Source organism: Hyla sarda, chromosome 7, assembly GCF_029499605.1.
Source record: "Hyla sarda isolate aHylSar1 chromosome 7, aHylSar1.hap1, whole genome shotgun sequence".
NCBI lineage: Eukaryota > Metazoa > Chordata > Amphibia > Anura > Hylidae > Hyla > Hyla sarda.
This window is the reverse complement of record NC_079195.1, coordinates 39,367,578-39,385,902: the sequence shown is the minus strand read 5'-3', so window position 1 is coordinate 39,385,902 and position 18,325 is coordinate 39,367,578. Positions and strand designations below refer to the sequence as shown.

Here is an 18,325-nt window from a genome sequence, read left to right as displayed (position 1 = left end):
TAGTAATTATTATGATTATAATAATAGTAATACAAATAATTATTAGCATTTTTATAATTTGTAAACATTTTATATTTTTATATTTTTGTAATATTTGGGTATTTTTAAAACATTTTAGGATTTTTTGCTAGTTTTATAGTAATATTTAAATAATCATCAGAACATTATTTGTTTACATTGTCAAATATTATTTGTGTATTTTTAAACTATGATATATTATGATATTCTAATTTTGTTAGGTGTAACATCATTTTGGGACTAATATTATTTTTATTTGTAAAATGTTACTATGTTATTTGAAATTGTTTAGACTATAAAATGTTTAGAATTTTATTTTTGTATTATTTTTTCCCCAGAGTGTGTGTGTGTGTGTATGTATGTATATATATATATATATATATATATATATATATATATGTATGTATAGTTTTCACGTGGTGACTAACATCCTACCATGTACTTTAAGAGGCATTTCTTTATTCTGACATTTATTCTTTATTCATTCACCTCTGTTATTTCTTCCTGTTTCTATAGGTGGACGTGGAGTCACTGTTGGACCAATCCTGAGCTCCGCAGCATCTGATATTTTTTGCGACAATGAGAATGGACCAAACTTCCTCTTTCAGAATAAAGGCGATGGGACATTCGTTGATATGGCTGCAAGTGCAGGTAAGAAACTTTGACTGCATATCTCTATAATATTCTCATTTCACCTGTGGCGGTGCTGCAGGGAAATGGAATGCTTTCTTCTAGAACCCTTGTCCTCTTACAGTTACCAGACCATCAATGGACACCATGTGATCAGCTTATCCTCGGGGGAACCGTCTACCAAAATGGATTGTCTACAGTAGAGAACCTCTTTAAAATGTCTTTAAATGTTACCCTCCTGTTGGCGTTTTAACTTGGTGTCCCACCTGGAGATAGATTCGGTTGTCCTGTGAGCCTTGTGTGTGAACATTGTACTTTTACTGGGTGGAGCTAAATGGGTCCACATGCCCTGCATTGGTGCCATTTTTGTGCATTAACATAACATGCATTTGGCAATAGCATTTGGCTAATCTTGAAGGTATTAGCACCGCTAGGAACTCACAAAGACACCCTGGCCCTGATTTACTAAGAGTGGAGTGTAGGTTTCTTTGGGGGTTTTATTTCCCTACAATTTTTTTTTTCCACGATATTTACTAAGGTTTCCCTACATTTTCCACTTTCCCTACATTTTGTTTTTTACACATGCTCGGATCTGTAGGGTTTTCCTCAGTAAATATGTAGGGTTTTGTGAAAATGTCGGGAACACGCCCATTTTCGGTGACCATGCCCCCTTTTCCCAGCGGCCGCAACCGGATTGTCTTAGTAAAATGGAGAGTTAGTCGGGTTTCTTTGAATTCTGGCGCAAATTCTGGCGCAATGCGCCAGAATCTGGCACTAACCCCAACAAAACATGTCAGGTTTGCAATAGTAAATGATGGCCCCTGTGTACCATCTTTGTTCTGACATGATGGACATTTTCTTCTGTGATCTTAGAGAGGAAGACCAGCGTCAGTTCTTCTAGCTAGAGATGCTAACATTTAGTCAACGACCTCTCAGTTATTCGAAACCTCAGTTTCAGCATAGTTGTCCTATCCTGTCCTGTGATTCTCTGGCCAGGTGTTGTTTTTCATCCACACCCTGCTAAGCTCTGGCTATTTTAGTTTGCAGTGTCCTCTCAGACTTTGCTTGTGAAAGAGTTTTCTCTGTAGCTACATCTATTCTAAATCTTGTTCTGTGTTTGCTATTTGCCATTTGCTATACGATTCAGTACTTCTGTTATTCTCTTAGCTTTTTGATCCGGCTTGCTGACTATCCTTTTTCTGTTTGTCTTCCCCTGAGTTTACTCTCTTGTGCCTGTTATCCCATTGTCTACTAAATGTTTCTCTCAAAATTTTACTGTATTGTGAATTGTTTGTTGTTTTGACCCGTGACGTCCCTGCACTCAGTCAGAGTAGGGATTGTCTTCAAGTTGTGGAATTGTCATTTATGGTGATTATGCAATATTCAGGGACAGGGGTCCTGGGGTTCAGGGGTTCTAATAATGCAAGTTCATAAGTAGTATAATACAGTAATGTCATCCATAGTCCACATATAATTGTACCTGTTATAGTGTACATATGATGTGCATGTTATAGTATGTAGTTACAGTGCATACTGTATATAATAGTGCATGCAGTAATTTAAATGCATGACTCTATTCTGTGAAAGGTTTCTAAAGTTAATAATTCTAACATCACTTCCACAGTATGAACATTACTACCGCCCTTGCTGTTTTGTAGATTCAGCAATCTGTTGTCCCACCATTTTTGTCTCTCCATGATATAATGTTTATTATACATTTATGAGCCGCTAAGTACTCTCTGTTTGGTTTGGCTTTGTGACCAACAAGAAAGCTTCCATGTACAGTAGTTATTGCATATTAATATAGTCATAGGCAGAAAGCCGGAGTCTGGGTAAAAGCAGGTTCTGGGTATACATGAAACATTGCAATAATAACTGACAAAGGCAGCAGAAATGGAGGTTAATAAATGATCTTACCAATGCATTTCCATGTGCCCTATAAAAGCATAGTGGTGCCCTAAAAGGGGTACACTATAAATATTTATTCTGCATCTGGTGATGTCTCTGGAAGGTCATAGGCGATCATTAAAGGGGGACTCCAGTGCAGGACATCTTATCCCCTATCTACAGGATAAGGGAAAAGATGTCCTGCAGCGGGGTACCCTTTTAACCCATTAAGGACCAAGGGCATACCTTTATGCCTTGGTCCCATTACGGGGGTTTGAAGTGTGCTCACAAGCTGAGCAAGCTTTATACCCGGTGGGTGCCTGTTGCTATTAGCAGCCAGCACCCACGGTTAATGCCGGTCATTGCCGATCAGGCAAATGACCAGTATTAACCCTTTAGACGTTGCAATCAAAATTGATTGTGGCATCTAAATTCAGGTTAGCTAGATGCCGGTTAGCTCAGCTGAGATGATCAGGACATCTGTGACGAATTAGCTGAGTGGACCGCAGGAGGGCCCTTACCTGCCTCCACGCCATCTGATCGAAGCTCTGAAGCTCTAGTCAGGCTCTGCAGGCTAGAGCAGCATAGCATCAATAACCCCTTCCCTAATAAAAGTTTGAGTCACCTCCCTTTTCCCATTTATTAAATAAAATATTGTAATAAAAAAAACCTAATCTTATATGGTACCACCACGTGCGTGAATGTCGGAAATATTAAAATATAGGGTTAGCTAAACTGCTCAGTTGATGGCGTACACATATAAAAACACCAAGGTCCAAAACAGTGCATTTTTGATCACTTCATATACCATAAAACATTTTTAAAAAGTGATCAAAAACTCCCATGAAAGCAAAAAATGGTACCAATAAAAACTCCAGGCTACAGCACACAGCAAAAAATGAGCCCTCATTTAACCCTGTATGCTAAAAAATAAAAAAGTTACAGGGGTCAGAATAGGACAATTTTAAGCATCATCATTTTGGTGCATGTAGTAATATTTTTTTTTAAAGTAGTAAAATAAAATAAAACCTACATAAATTGGGTATCCTTGTAACCATATGGACCTACATAATAAAGATAACATTTCATTTTCACCGAAAAGTGCACTGCGTAGAAACAGAAGCCCCCAAAATAACAAAATGGCGTTTTTATTTTATTTATTTTTATTTCACTCCACAAATATTTTCTTTTTTACTGTTTTACCTTAGATTTTGTAATGAAATGATTGATGTCATTACAAATTACAATTGATGTCACAAAAACAAGCCCTTATATGGGTCTGTAGGTGCAAAATTAAAATTGTTATGATTTTTAGAAGGGGAGGAGGAAAGAAAGAAAGTGCAAAACCAACATTGGCCTTGTCCTAAAGGGGTTAGAGAGTTTGTCCTTCCTTCAAAAGTGTTCCTGTCATTTTAGGTGACCTTTCAGGATAAGCTAACCTCTGTGTACATTAGGAACAGCACTGTTTCTGACCATTATATAACTTTGATATGATATATTTTCTGGGGGTGTTTCTGCTCTGCAGGTTTTATCTCTAATTAGCAGTTCTCCCAGAGCTGGTGAGCTGAGCTTCCTCCTCCTCCCCCCTCCGTAGAATTGTATTGCTGGTCTTGCAGACACAAGACAAAGCTGAGCTGATTTTCAGAGTAGAAGATTTGAGCAGGAGGAGGGTGGGGGGGGGGGGGGGCGGTGATAAGATATATTAAAGATATATTAAAACGTTTCTTATTTTCACTTGTACGATTGATCTATGCAGAGTTTGTTCAAATGACACAGTGCCTGTTTAGAAGTCTCCTGATTGGATATTAGAGCTGTCACTCATAGCTGAGAGGAAGGGCTGGGAAAGTGCTTAGCACACAGAGCTCGGTGCACTCATCATGAAAGATCCACCTCTTGGATATTTGTGTTATGTGATGTGCAGGATACCCAGGGTCTTTTTTTCAGGTCATCTAATATGCATGGCAAGAACTTTGCTTATGTTTAAACTCCTCTTCCCATTCTCTTTATCAGTACTCAGCAAACAGTGGCCAGCAGACTTGCAAAACTACAACTCCTGGCATGCCCGGACAGCCAATGGCTGTTCGGGCATGCCGGGAGTTGTAGGTTACAACGTCTGAAGGGCCACAGTTTGGAGACCATTGCTCTATATGGTACTATCAGTGGTATTGAAGCCTCAAAACTGTGGACTTTTAACTTTGTTCACACTGCCGGGTCGGAATCCAATAAAACACTTGCAGTAGTGGGCAGGAATGAGGTTGTAGCGGGCGGAGGGCGGTCAGTCACAGAACATAGAGTGGGTCCCGCAAAATCCTGCACAGTTCCGCAAACCTCTGAAATGCCACAGGGGGGCTGATGAAATGGCACAAGGGGTGATAAAATTGCATAAAGGCTAATAAAATGGCAACGGGGGTACTATCTCTAAACGCTGTGACAAAATGTTTGCGGTAGCGGGCGGGATTGGACACACATATTAAGGAAGTGGGCAGAAGTGGAACACACACCTTGCAGGAGCAGGCGGTAATGGTCTAAAATCCAGCGGGAGCGGGCTCTACTCCTCTGCTCAAATACTGTATATTCTTTGTAGTATTGTTAGTTCATGACCGATATTTTATAGCGCATCTACTACTATATCCAATACGTTTCTGTCTTTTCTTTTAAACGCTTAGGATTAGCTGTGATTTTTGTTCATTATGGGAACCCGGAGACCTTATCGGCAAGCTGATTGCTCATGATGGCGGCACAATAGAAGCAAATGATGTTGTGATTTTGGATTGTTAAACCCGTGTTTCCTATAATTTTCTGTTACTTTATAAATGACCTTGTTTATTCATCAGAAATTACAGAAAGTAATGCATACCGTGCATAATTGCTAAACCACCGCCTTTATGTTCATTCGACCATTGAATTGCGGGGTGTAGATGTTACAGTAACCTCTAGTCCTCATTACTATATTTTTGTCCTGGTTAAGCTGTTTTCTTGTTTTTGCAATGAATCGGGTCTTTACCGCCTAAAATAAGCTGATCACAGGAAGTCCTTGCGATCAGCCCGTATCTGCAGGTGAACCTGCCAGCAAATGCTTAAAGAGGTGGTCCAGGGGAAAAAAAATGTATCCCCTATCCCTATAAGTGTTTGACCATGAGGAGACAATGTAAAAATAATGCTTAAAGAGTACCTGTCATCAAACCATTTGTAAACTAACTCCAGTTAAATTCCCTAATTACTCCTAACACCCCTTCTGCTCTTAATTTTTTTTCCCAAGCTTTAAAAAGCTCTGTATCATTCCTTTCCCCCTTGCTCACATTGTTTGAGCTCTGTGCAGGAGAAAGTGGGCGTTCCACAGCTGGCATGACATCACTGGAGACTGTGAGAGCAGTGCCTCGCCATGACCGACATGCACTTCCTGATTTTAGAATTCTGCAAGTCCGGGAGGAAACCAAACTAACTGTTTGACTTGAGCAGGGAACAGAACAGAGCCACCTAGTGGCCATTTTTTCAATCACATTAAAAACATATAAAAGTTTAGAATTTCAACAGCAAGTAAATAGCAAAGAACAATATATTAAAAGTTTAGTTTGATGACAGGTACTCTTTAAGCCAGGTTAGTAATGTGCCCTAAGACCTGTATGCATAATAATATGCATGTGTTAATATGTAAAATACTTTTTATTCTATATATTACTGTGATGAGTCTTTCTGAATTTCTCTGAGAGGCTGGGGGCGTTTCCCCTGGAGTATGATGAGCTCCTCTACCCCGTCATAAGGTCTGCACAAACATTTTTACATTTGCAGAACTTTTTACCTAAATGCATGCTCTCTAATGCAGCCATGTGAAACTATATAGTGCAAGGACAGAAGAAAGATCTACATTTTCTGCCAAAAAAATTAATATTTTTTACATTTTCAAAGCTTTTTAACTAAAATGCATGCTTGTGGACCCTGTGTGGTGCAAATACAAAAGAAATAAGTTAATAAAAGGACCAAAAAGAGACCATTTTGCATATAAGTAATAGTTTAGCACCTTGTATTGCTTATCACTGTGTATGTGAATGCTTCGCTTCTTAAAGACTGCAATCTGTCTGGATCTTGTCTGTGCTCTGACACCAGACTGGAGATAACCAAACCTCCCTCCCCCTCCCATCAAGTATTTTGGTCCTTTTCATTGATGGACCAAAAAGGCTGGATTCATAGGGTTCATTTGCAAAATTGAAAAGACAGAGACCCCTAGTGGCCATTTTCTATACACTCTTGTTTCACTTCTTTAGCAATTACATTTTATAATGAAGTATATTAGGAAAATGTTTAGTTTTTAAGGAAGTATTAAATGGAAAAAAAGTTGTTTCTAACAACAGTGACGCTTTAAGTGCTACAGGCTCATAGCACTTCATTCTCTATGGGAGCGCCAGAGATGCCAGAGTACACATTTTGTGTCTCTTCGACACTCTCATAGGGAATTAATAGAGCACATGCTGTCTGTAGCACAGGTTCCTTTCAGAGAGCTGGAGTCCCATTCAGGAGATCACGGAGGGGCCCAGTGGTCAGAGCCCTCCCGTTATCAGACACTTATCTCCTATCCTGTGGATTGGGGATAAGTTGTTTTTCGATGGACCATCCCTTTAACTCTGTTCTAGCACAACCACAGGGGAAATAAGGTATTACATGGTTACCGTATATACTCGAGTATAAGCTGAGTTTTTCAGCATAATTTTTCGTGCTGAAAACACCCCCCTCGGCTTATGCTCGAGTGAACTCTCCGCCCTCAGTGGTCTTCAACCTGCGGACCTCCAGATGTTTCAAAACTACAACTCCCAGCAAGCCCGGACAGCCATCGGCTGTCCTGGCATCCTGGGAGTTGTAGTTTTGAAACATCTGGAGGTCCGCAGGTTGAAGACCACTGCCCGGGCCTTAATCGTTATCCAGACCCCCCCCCTCCCCCCTTTAGTTTTGTACTCACCTCGGCTCGGCGGAATTTTAGGGTGAGCTGGTCCGGGCCATCTGTGCTGCAGGGACCGTCCGGAGGGGAGGGATAGTCATTCCGGGCGTTGCTCATGAACATCCCTGTGCGTCGTCGTCAAGGCAACGCCATTATTCCGGGGCTGGGCCCGAAGCACGGAGAAGAGGCCCCCCCCCCGGTGAAGATGGACAGCCCGGAACGACTATCTCTCCCCACCGGATGGTTCCTGCAGCACAGATGGCCCGGACCAGCTCCCCCTAATGTCCTGCCGAGCGGAGGTGAGTACAAAACTAAAGGGGGGAGGGGGTCTGGATAACGACGAAGGCCTGGGCTGTGGTCTTCAACCTGCGGACCTCCAGATGTTTCAAAACTACAACTCCCAGCATGCCCGGACAGCCAATGGTTAATGACGGGGGTCTGGATGATGAGAGGGGGGATGATGTATTTCCCACCCTAGGCTTATACCCGAGTCAATAACTTTTCCATGTTTTTTTGGGGGGAAATTAGGGGCCTCGGCTTATATTCGGGTCGGCTTATACTCGAGTATATACGGTACCAATAAAATGATGATACTGTTTGTGTTATACAGTGGTTCCCTACCCAGTCCTCAAATCCCACCAGCATTTTGTTTTATTTTCAGTTACTCCATTAAAATAGAACAGGAAAAAAAATTAATCCTGGACTGGGTTAGCAACCTCTAGTGTAATACATGTATATGTTTGGTCCCTCAGAAAAACAGGCACTTTTTGTAGCTGTTCTACACTCACATCAGATGCCATATTAGACTGCATTCACAACTCCATTTGGGGCATCCAGCAGACAGATCAAAACAGGGAAATTTCTAAAAAGTCTCTTGACATATTCCTGCAAACTCATGCCGTACCTAATTCATTTGGTGAACAAAGTCAGCTACTTACTCAGGTCGGCTCATTATCCCACTGTATCAAGTTTTGGAACTGAACTGAAAAGCGCAGCAGGCCACAGTTTTCAGTCTGTTTCAAAAACCGTATACGGTGGAAAAATGAGCCGATCAGAGTTTATAGCTGACTCCGGTCACCTCATTGAAATAAATAGGGTACGGCATGGATGCGGTAGTGAAACAAAAGGACGTGGTTTTTAAATTACCCTGCTGGATCCGGCTGCCTTATGTCCCAAATGTGGTATAAATGCAGCCTTACAGAAGTGTTCTACTTCAAAAGCTTCCTTGTACAATGCCACACTGATCCATCTTTTATAACTGCATCCTTATGTGTAAAGTCTAAAACTGGATCATCTTAAATGAGTGACCCCACCCCACATTGAGGTAGTACATTAATAACAACCTTTATTTTATATTAAAAACTATCCTGGTGATCAGCAGATTGTCATGGATGTGGACCTCTGTCGATCGACTGTTATTGTTATTATCTGTTAGCCCTGCGGTTTCTGTATGGGAAATATATATGGATATATGTAGACCTTTTCCTTAGCTAGTTCATATCTGAGAGACACCACCGACTTGTTAAAACTTTTGAATCCAGATTGTGAATGTGGTCATTTTGGCTTGTATAGCTATAGAGGTACTTTGTAACTTTATTTTTCATAATTTAAGTATGGAAGTTGTAAAATATTGGCCCTGGGAAGCTTTAGCTTGCCCTCTAAGCACTACAGGTATAACTAAAGAGGTTGTCCAGCAAAAGACAAATTGCCCAATAGCCCTATCGCTACGGTTCAGATGGTTCCTGAATCCATGCTTATCAACTGGTGATGTCCACTGCTTGAAGGGGGACTCCAGTGGGAAACCATTTATTTTTTAAATAAACTAGTGACAGGAAGTTAAACAGATTTGTATATTACTTCTATTAAAAAAAATCTTAATCCTTCCAGTACTTATCAGCTTTTGTATGCTCCAGAGGAAGTTCTTTTCTCTTTGAATTACTTTTCTGTCTGACCACAGTGCTCTCTGCTGACACCTCTGTCCATGTCAGGAACTGTCCAGAGCAGAATAGGTTTGCTATGGGGATTTGCTCCTGCTCTGGACAGTTCCTGACATGGACAGAGGTGTCAGCAGAGAGCACTGTGGTCAGACAGAAAAGAACAAATGAACTTCCTGTGTAGTATACAGCAGCTGGTAAGTACTGGAAGGATTAATAAAAGTAATTTACAAATCTATTTAACTTTCTGGATCCAGTTGATATACAAAAAATGTTTTCCACCAGAGTACTTCTTTAAGCTAGTGGCTGGCTGAGCAGGTATTTCGAGGTGATCAGCGGGCAACCGAGCATCCTAAGAATGGCAGTAGCAGAGTATCAGGCAGGTTAGCACAATACAGATAGAGGATAACTATCCTAATGTGGCGGTCCAACTAATCAGAACATCAGAATGAAGCATTGAGGTGCGCATGCGCTGCTTCACTTTATTGTTTTTCTATGGCAGCCATTCCCTGTTATTGAGATCACAGGAGTCCCAGCAGTTGGACCCTGCAATCAGATGAGGATAGGCAATAACTTTTAATCATGGTACAACCCCTTAAATTTAATATATTGGTAGGCTCGGTGTGCTAGGGGTGGGGAGCTAAATCGGGAGCCCCCCTCTGATAATTATATAGGAAATATGGAAAGTGCTTGTCTTGATGAGACAATGCCAATAAGACAGAATGCCATAACAAGGTATTCGGAGATGTTTTTCCAGCGCTTTTATATGCATCGCCGGCTCATCTCAATCTTTATAAAGACGCAATTTGTGTCAAATTTTGCATTTGAAGCCACACTATGCAACAAATGGGTCTGAGTGAGAAAGCAGTGTAAATGTCATGTTTGGTTATATGTGGCGCAGAATACAATTAAGCAAATGTACGCTCCAATTAAACAAACTGTTACTTCTGAGACAATTCTATTAGAGAGGATACAGCCGAGGTCGCTCTTCCTCGCAGAGTTTTTTTTAAACACCTGTAAATCCGAGGGGGAAGAGGCTTGTAGTTCACAAAGCTATTAAGGAAGGTGGAGAGTTCAAAGCCGGATGGCTATAAAAGCAAATGACAATAGCAATATGGAATCTAAAATGACTAATCATCTTTTATGGCACAAACAGCACCATCAAACCGAATATAAAGAAACTCAATTAATCCTGATTTTCATGCCGGATTGGGGACGACGCAAGATCCATTTATTGCAGAGGCAAAATATGTCTAACAATAGTCCTTGAAGAGGGGAATTCTCACATATTTGTGAACCGATATAAAGACGGGAGGAGGGTGAAAAAGATGGCGATGACCAAAAGGGATTTGATAGTTAATAGTTTAGGCATCTCAGGAGAAGCGGTATGTCAAAGAGGCAGGTGAGAGCAAATGAAGATACAGCAATAACACTGACAGATATACTGGATATACGATTTCAGGACACTAGAATATGATTGATCATAATTACCAAGTCGGGGGATATTCATTGCTTGTGTTAAGTTATTTGCTAAGTCAGGGTTTTGATACAGCATATAAACACAAATTAGGTAATAAATATTGATTCATTAATAACCAAGCTGAGATGTAATATATACCAGGTAACGTGTTTAATAGAGGAGATATGGACTCTATAGTTTATAGCCATGTTGGATTACTGTATCGGCATAAAGAGAATTTGGGATAGATGGCCATCAGAATTTAGTATTTTATTGGTCAGCCATGTTTAGGCAGGTACAGGATATATTTCATAGAAAGTGTCCTTGCAGCGGCTATTGGGCCTATATAGGGGCAAATTGATGGAATAGAAGGACCTGGAAGCTGTGCACACATTGCAATTGTCAAAAGCACCCCTTAAGGAGCCCGTCTACAGAATCTGCATCAGGGCTTAGTAGCTTTAAGTTAATTTAATAAAGAAGTGGGACTCACACTATCACTTATATTTTTGCAGTGCTTATTCATTTCACAAAGGGCCCCAAAGACCTAAATTGAACCTGTCCAGGTGATTTTTTTTTTTACTTCAATACATAATTTGTTTACATTCAATTCAGACAATAACATTTAAATATAATTATTTTAGAATAATAAATAGAATATCCCTTCCTCCTATCTCACTCATGACCAATGCTTAAAGAGTACCTTTCATTAAATCATAGTTTCTGAAATAACTCAGATTATATTCCCTAACACCCCTCCTGCTGTTAAAATTTTTTTACAAGCTTTAACCACTTAGGGACCCAGGCCGTACAGGTACACCCTGGCTCCCTGGTACTTAAGGACCAAGGGCGTACCTGTACGCCCGTGGGAATTTCAGTCCCCGCCGCTCGCCGGGCGGGGACTGGACAGGGATGCCTGCTTAAATCATTCAGCATTCACCCCGTGCAAACCCTGGGGGGGGGCCTGAGAACCACCGATGTCAGCGATTGCCGCAAATCTGAGGTGATTCCAGGTCATACGGGTCTCTGGTGTCCCGGAAAATAAGGGGGAAAGGGGATGTCAAAGACATCCTCGATCCCCCTAAAGGGATAGGAGTGAGATGGCAGGGGTGACACCCCTTCCATCCCGGCTATTGGTCGACCAATAGCAGATCAGGGGTGGGGTTAAAGTTTGGTTCCCCTGCTCTGCCCACCGACGGCAGTCTGGGCAGAATGGGGGAACTGTCCTGTGTCCAGCGGTCACTTACTGGCGGCGATTGGCGGTGATGGGGTGTGGCTCCCTGCTGCAGCGATCCTGCTGACTACGGAAGCTGGTGAGTTGTTACCTAGCAACATCTGGAGGACTACAGTTTGGAGACAACTATATAGTGGTCTCTAAACTGAAGCCCTCTAAATGTTTCAAAACTACAACTCCCAGCATGCCCAGACAGCTGTTTGCTGTTTGGGCATGCTGGGATTCGTAGTTTTGCAATATTTGGAGGGTTACTGTTTGGAGATCACTGTGCAGTGGTCTCTAAACTGTGGCCCTCTAAATCTTGAAAACCTACAACTCCCAGCATGCACGAACAGCAAACGGCTGTCTTGCCATGCTGGGAGTTGTAGTTGCGTACCTCCAGCTTTTGTATATCTACATCTCTAGTTTCCATACTCGGGAGCAATTGAGTTACAAATTTTGGGGGGGCTTTTTCTCCTTTTATCCCTTATGAAAAGGAAAAGTTGGGGTCTACACCAGCCTGTTAGTGTAAAAAAATAAAAAATGTTTACACTAACATGCTGGTGTTGCCCCATACTTTTTATTTTCACGGTAAGAGAAAAAAGACTCCCAAAATTTGTAACTCGATTTCTACTAAGTATGGAAATACCCCATATGTGGGCGTAAAATGCTCTGCGGATGCACAACAAGGCTCAGGAGTGAGAGCGCACATGTACATTTGAGGCCTAAATTGGTGATTTGCACAGGGGTAGCTGATTTTACAGAGGTTCTGACATAAACTGAAAAAAAACTAATACCCATGTGTGACCCCATTTTGGAAGCTACACCCCTCACGGAACGTAACAAGGGGTAAAGTGAGCCTTAACACCCCACAGGTGTTTGATGAATTTTCGCTAAAGTTGGATGGGAAAATGAAAAAAAATGTTTAACTAAAATGCTGATGTTACCCTACATTTTTTATTTTTACAAGGGAAAATTGGAAAAAAAAAGTCCCCCAAAATTTGTAACCCCATTTCTTCTGAGTAAGAACATACCCCATATATGGATGTAAAGTGCTCTGCGGGCGAATTATAATGCTCAGAAGAGGAGCACCATTGGGCTTTTGGAGAGAAAATTTGTCCGGAATTGAAGGCCACGTGTGTCTACAAAGCCCCCATAGTGCCAGAACAATGGACCCCCCCATTGTGTGGCCCCATTTTGGAAACTACAGCCCTCATGGAATGTAATAAGTGGTACAGTGAGCATTTACACCCCCCAGGGGTCTGACAGATTTTTGGAACAGTCGTCCGTAAAAATGAAAATGTAATTTTTCATTTGCACAGCCCACTGTTCCAAAGATCTGTCAAACGCCAGTGGGGTGTAAATGCTCACTCAGTGGGGTCCACTGTTCTGGCACCACGGGGGGGGGGGGGGCTTTGTAAACGCACATGGCCCCCGACTTCTATTCCAACCAAATTCTCTCTCCAAAAGCTCAATGGCGCTCCTTTTCTTCTGAGCATTGTAGTTACCCAGCAGAGCACTTGACATCCACACATTTCCCATACAAAAACCAGCATATTAGTGAAAAAAAAATGTTTTTTGCTGTTCTGGCACCATAGGGGTTTCCTAAATGTGACATGCCCCCCAAAAACCATTTCAGTAAACTTTGATTTCCAAAAGCCAAATGTGACTCCTTCTCTTCTGAGCATTGTAGTTCGCCCGCAGAGCATTTTTACATCCTAACATGGGGTATTTCCATCTGACTTTAACGAAAAGCCGTCAAACTCCTGTGGGGTGTTGAGGCTCACTGCACCCCTTGTTACGTGCCTTGAGGGGTATAGTTTCCAAAATTGTATGCCATGTATTTTTTTTTTTTTTTGCTGTTATGGTACCATAGGGGATTCCCAACTGCGACATGCCCCCTACAAACCATTTCAGCAAAATTCACTCTCCAAAATCCCATTGTCGCTCCTTCTCTTCTGAGCCCTCTAGTGTACCCACAGAGCACTTTACATCCAAATATGAGGTATTTCCTTACTTCAGAGAAATTGGGTCACAAATTTTATGATGAATTCTCTCCTTTTAACCCTAGTAAAAATTCAAAATCTGGGTCTACAAGAATATGCGATTGAAAAAAAAAAGAAGATTTTGAATTTTCTCCTTCAGTTTGCGGCTATTCCTGTGAAACACCTGAAGAGTTTACAAACTTTCTGAATGTCATTTTGAATACTTTGAGGGGTGCAGTTTTTATAATGGGGTCATTTGTGGGGTATTTCTAATATGAAGGCCCTTCATATCCACTTCAAAACTGAACTGGTCCCTGAAAAATTCAGATTTTGAAAGTTCCATGAAAAATTTGAGAATTGCTGCTGAACTTTAAAGCCCCCTGATGTCTTCCAAAAGCCCCCTGATGTCTTCCAAAAGTGCAAACATAAAGTATACATATTGTATATGTGAAGCAATATATAATTTATTTGGTACGTCTATTTTCCTTACAAGCAGAGAGCTTCAAAGTTAGAAAAATGCAACAGTTTCTAATTTTTCATGAAATTTTGGAATTTTTCACCAAGAAATTATGCAAGTATCAAGGATTATTAATGCTTAAAGTAACAGTGATCAGATGTGCAAAAAATGCTCGGGTCCTTAAGGTGAAAAATGTCTGGGTCCTTAAGGGGTTAAAAAGGCTCTGTATCATACCTTTCCCCTTGCTCACATTGTATGAGCTCTCGGCAGTAAAAAGTGGGCATTCCCCAGCAGGCCCAACGTCACTGAAGCCTGCGGGAGCTGTGCACACTTCCTGAGTTTGGTCTCGGTCTCCTGCCAGGCCTTAAGGAGACCAAACTAACTGCTTGGGAACAGAACAGCGCATCTTAGTGGCCTTTTTTAAATTACATTAAAAACATATAAAGATTGAAAATTTTAACAGCAAGTAAGTAGCAAAGAGTCTTATAATTACATAAGGAACAACATATAAAAAGTTTTGTTTGGTGACGGGTACTCTTTAAAACCAAAATGAATGTATAGTAGGAATCTTTCTGCTGAGCAATTGCTGTACAACAGTCTTATTGTTGAGCCATTGCATGAAATCAGCAAATTTTGACTGCCTGCCCTGGATTGTTAAGAGTGGGGACATTAGTAACATATTTTTCCTTTTGTGTTTTCATTTTCTGCTCTGCTTTGCTTCTCTGGGTTCTAGTGCCTTATTATTACTTTAGAGTTTAGAGTTCAAAGGATGGAAATCTAGGGAAATATTAGGGACAGAAAGTTAAGGTCAGTTCACGTGTTTGTTTTTGTTTTTTATATTCTGTTTCAATCCTGACTCCCATCATGATCAACAATTTGTGCTGTCATTCATTTCATTATGTCCTGTTTCTGTCATCTGTTGGTTAGTTTCTATCTTTGTTCTTGTTACCTACCGTGCTTAGTATGTTGATTTTTTTTTCTTCTTTTGGTACCATTTAGTACTATTGTAATTTCTAGGGGTATCTGAGTACTGAGAACCAAAGTAGACTCAAAGAAAGCCAACTGTAAAGGTGCATTCACACTATGGAATTTCCAAGTGGATTTCTGTTTAAAAATGCTGCTTCATTAATTTTACATTGGTGTGAATGGAATATTCCAGATTTGGACCTGTCAAAAGAATAACAATGTTTAGTCTTTTGGGGGAATTCCTCAAAGACTGCATTGCCGTCAATGAAATGGCAAAGGTTTGCATGGTCCATGGTCAAAGGCTGCCATTGCATTCTGAATATCCGAGAAATGCCGGACAAATATTCTGTAGTATGAATGCACTTAATAGGTAAAGTCAAGTTGTGCTGTCTAGTGACCAGTCAACATCTTTACGGGAGGAAAGAGACGATGAAAAAGAAAAAAGAAACAAATATTCCTAAATTTTTATAGAAATTACTAAACTAAGTGAAACATATTTGTCTACAGGGACTTAAAGTCAGGTCCATAAATATTGGGACATCGACACAATTCTAACATGTTTGGCTCTATACACCACCAAAATGGATTTGAAATGAAACAAACAAGATGTGCTTTAACTCCAGATTGTCAGCTTTAATTTGAGGGTATTTACTAGAGATGAGCGAACTCACAGCAAATTCGATTCGTCACAAACTTCTCAGCTCGGCAGTTGATGACTTATCCTGCATAAATTAGTTCAGCTTTCCGGTGCTCCGGTGGGCTGGAAAAGGTGGATACAGTCCTAGGAGACTCTTTCCTAGGAATGTATCCACCTTTTCCAGCCCACCGGAGCACCTGAAGGCTGAACTAATTTACGCAGGATAAGTCATCAACTGCCGAGCCGAGAAGTTTGTGACGAATCAAATTTACTGTATGTTCGCTCATCTCTAGTGTTTACATCCAAATCAGGTGAACAGTGTAGGAATTGCAACAGTTTGCATATGTTCCTCCCACTTGTTAAGGGACCAAAAGTAATCAGACAGAATAATAATCATAAATCAAACTTTCAATTTTTAATACTTGGTTGCAAATCCTTTGCAGTCAATTACATCCTGAAGTCTGGAATGCATAGACATCAGCAGACACTGGGTTTCTTCCCTGGTAATGCTCTGACAAACCTCTACTGCAACTGTCTTCAGTTCCTGCTTGTTCTTGGGGCATTTTCCCTTCAAATTGCCTGAAACACTTCAGAATTCATCCTGCTGCTTTTGTCAGCAGTCACATCATCAATCAAGAGAAGCAGTTCCATTGGCACCATACATGCCCACTATGCCGTAGCACTACCACCACCATGTTTACTGATGAGGTGTATGCTTAGGATCATGTTCCTTTCCTTCTCCATATTCTTCTCTTTCAATCACTCCAGTACAAGTTGATCTTGGTCTCTGTCCATATGATGTTGTTCCAGAACTGTGAAGGATTTTTTATATGCCATTTGGCAAACTCTAATCTGGCCTTCCTGTTTTTGAGGCTCCCCAATGGTTTCCATCTGGTGGTGAATCCTCTGTATTCACTCTGGTGAAGTCTTGATGACTCTGACACACATACACCTACCTCCTGGAGACTGTTCTTCATCTGGACAACTGTTCTGAGGTGGTTTTCTTCACCAGGGAAATAATTCTTCGCTCATCCTCCTCAGTTGTTTTCCTTGGTCTTCCGGGTCTTTTGGTGTTGCTAAGCTCACCGGTGCGTTTCTTCTTTTTAAGAATGTTCCAAGTTGTTTTGGCCACGCCTAATGTTTTGGCTATCTCTCTGATGGGTTTGTCTCTCTTATGGGTTTGTTTTTTCAGCCTAATGATGGCTTGCTTCACTGATAGTGACAGCTCTTTGGATATCATCCTGAGAGTTGACAGCAACATATTCCAAATGCAAATAGCACACTTGAAATGAACTCTGGACCTTTTATGTGCATATTGCAATTCAGATAATGAGGAAATAACACACACCTGGCCATGGAACAGCTGAGAAGTCAATTGTCCCATTACTTTTGGGCCCCTAGCAAGTGGGAGGCACACATGCAAACTGTTGTAATTCCTACACCGTTCACCTCAAATTAAAGCTGACAGTCTGGAGTTAAAGCACATCTTGTTTGTTTCATTTCAAATCCATTGTGGTGGTGTATAGAGCCAAAAAATATGTTAGAATTGTGTCGATATCCCAATATTTATGGACCTGACTCTATGTGTAAGACAACAACATACTTGTCATAAAAACCTAAGTAATGTAAAGCAGATTATAGATGACAAGTCCAAAGCATGGAAGGAAAATCAGCATCAAGGCCATTGCACTTAAGCTACAAAGAAAATGACAGCTTGATTTCATGAAGAAAATATAAAGAATAGTAAAATCTGTGAATAGGCATAAATTAGACCATTTTGTGATCAAGACAGGCTCCCTGTCGAAGAGAGTGTAGGTTATGTTCCCATTTATCATCTATGAAAGCACCAAACTCAAGGTCCCATTGTCTTCATGATTAAAAATAAATTTTGTAGAAGCATAAGAAATAATCATATTATATAGTTCTCATATTTCACCCATGTGGGAGATCCTAGACAGAAGAAAGCCCAGAATAGATGAAGATTCTACTGTATAATTACCTTCAGAAGAAGAAATAGCACTTCGTGACTGGAGATATCTATTGTAATCCTTTTTAGCTAAGGAAAATAGTGTTGTCAAACTTCAAAGAGAGAATTACCCCACCTCTGAGTTATTGAGACGTGGGAATTACAGGGGTTTTTCCACAAAGCTAAGTTGGTAAAATTATCTATTTATCTATCTATCTATCTATCTATCTAATATCTATTTCATAT

The 18,325-nt window shown here is 40.7% G+C and overlaps 1 protein-coding gene across 4 annotated transcripts in view; it reads left to right on the top strand.

The window, feature by feature from the left end:
- The window catches only part of CRTAC1 (cartilage acidic protein 1), a 661,264-nt gene that overhangs the window by 471,795 nt on the left and 171,144 nt on the right, over positions 1-18,325 (top strand). For all 4 annotated transcript variants that reach the window (XM_056531343.1, XM_056531341.1, XM_056531342.1 and 1 more), the window contains exon 6: positions 535-669. In XM_056531343.1, coding sequence (XP_056387318.1) covers positions 535-669 — 135 coding nt within the window. The remainder of the gene's footprint in view (positions 1-534; positions 670-18,325) is intronic.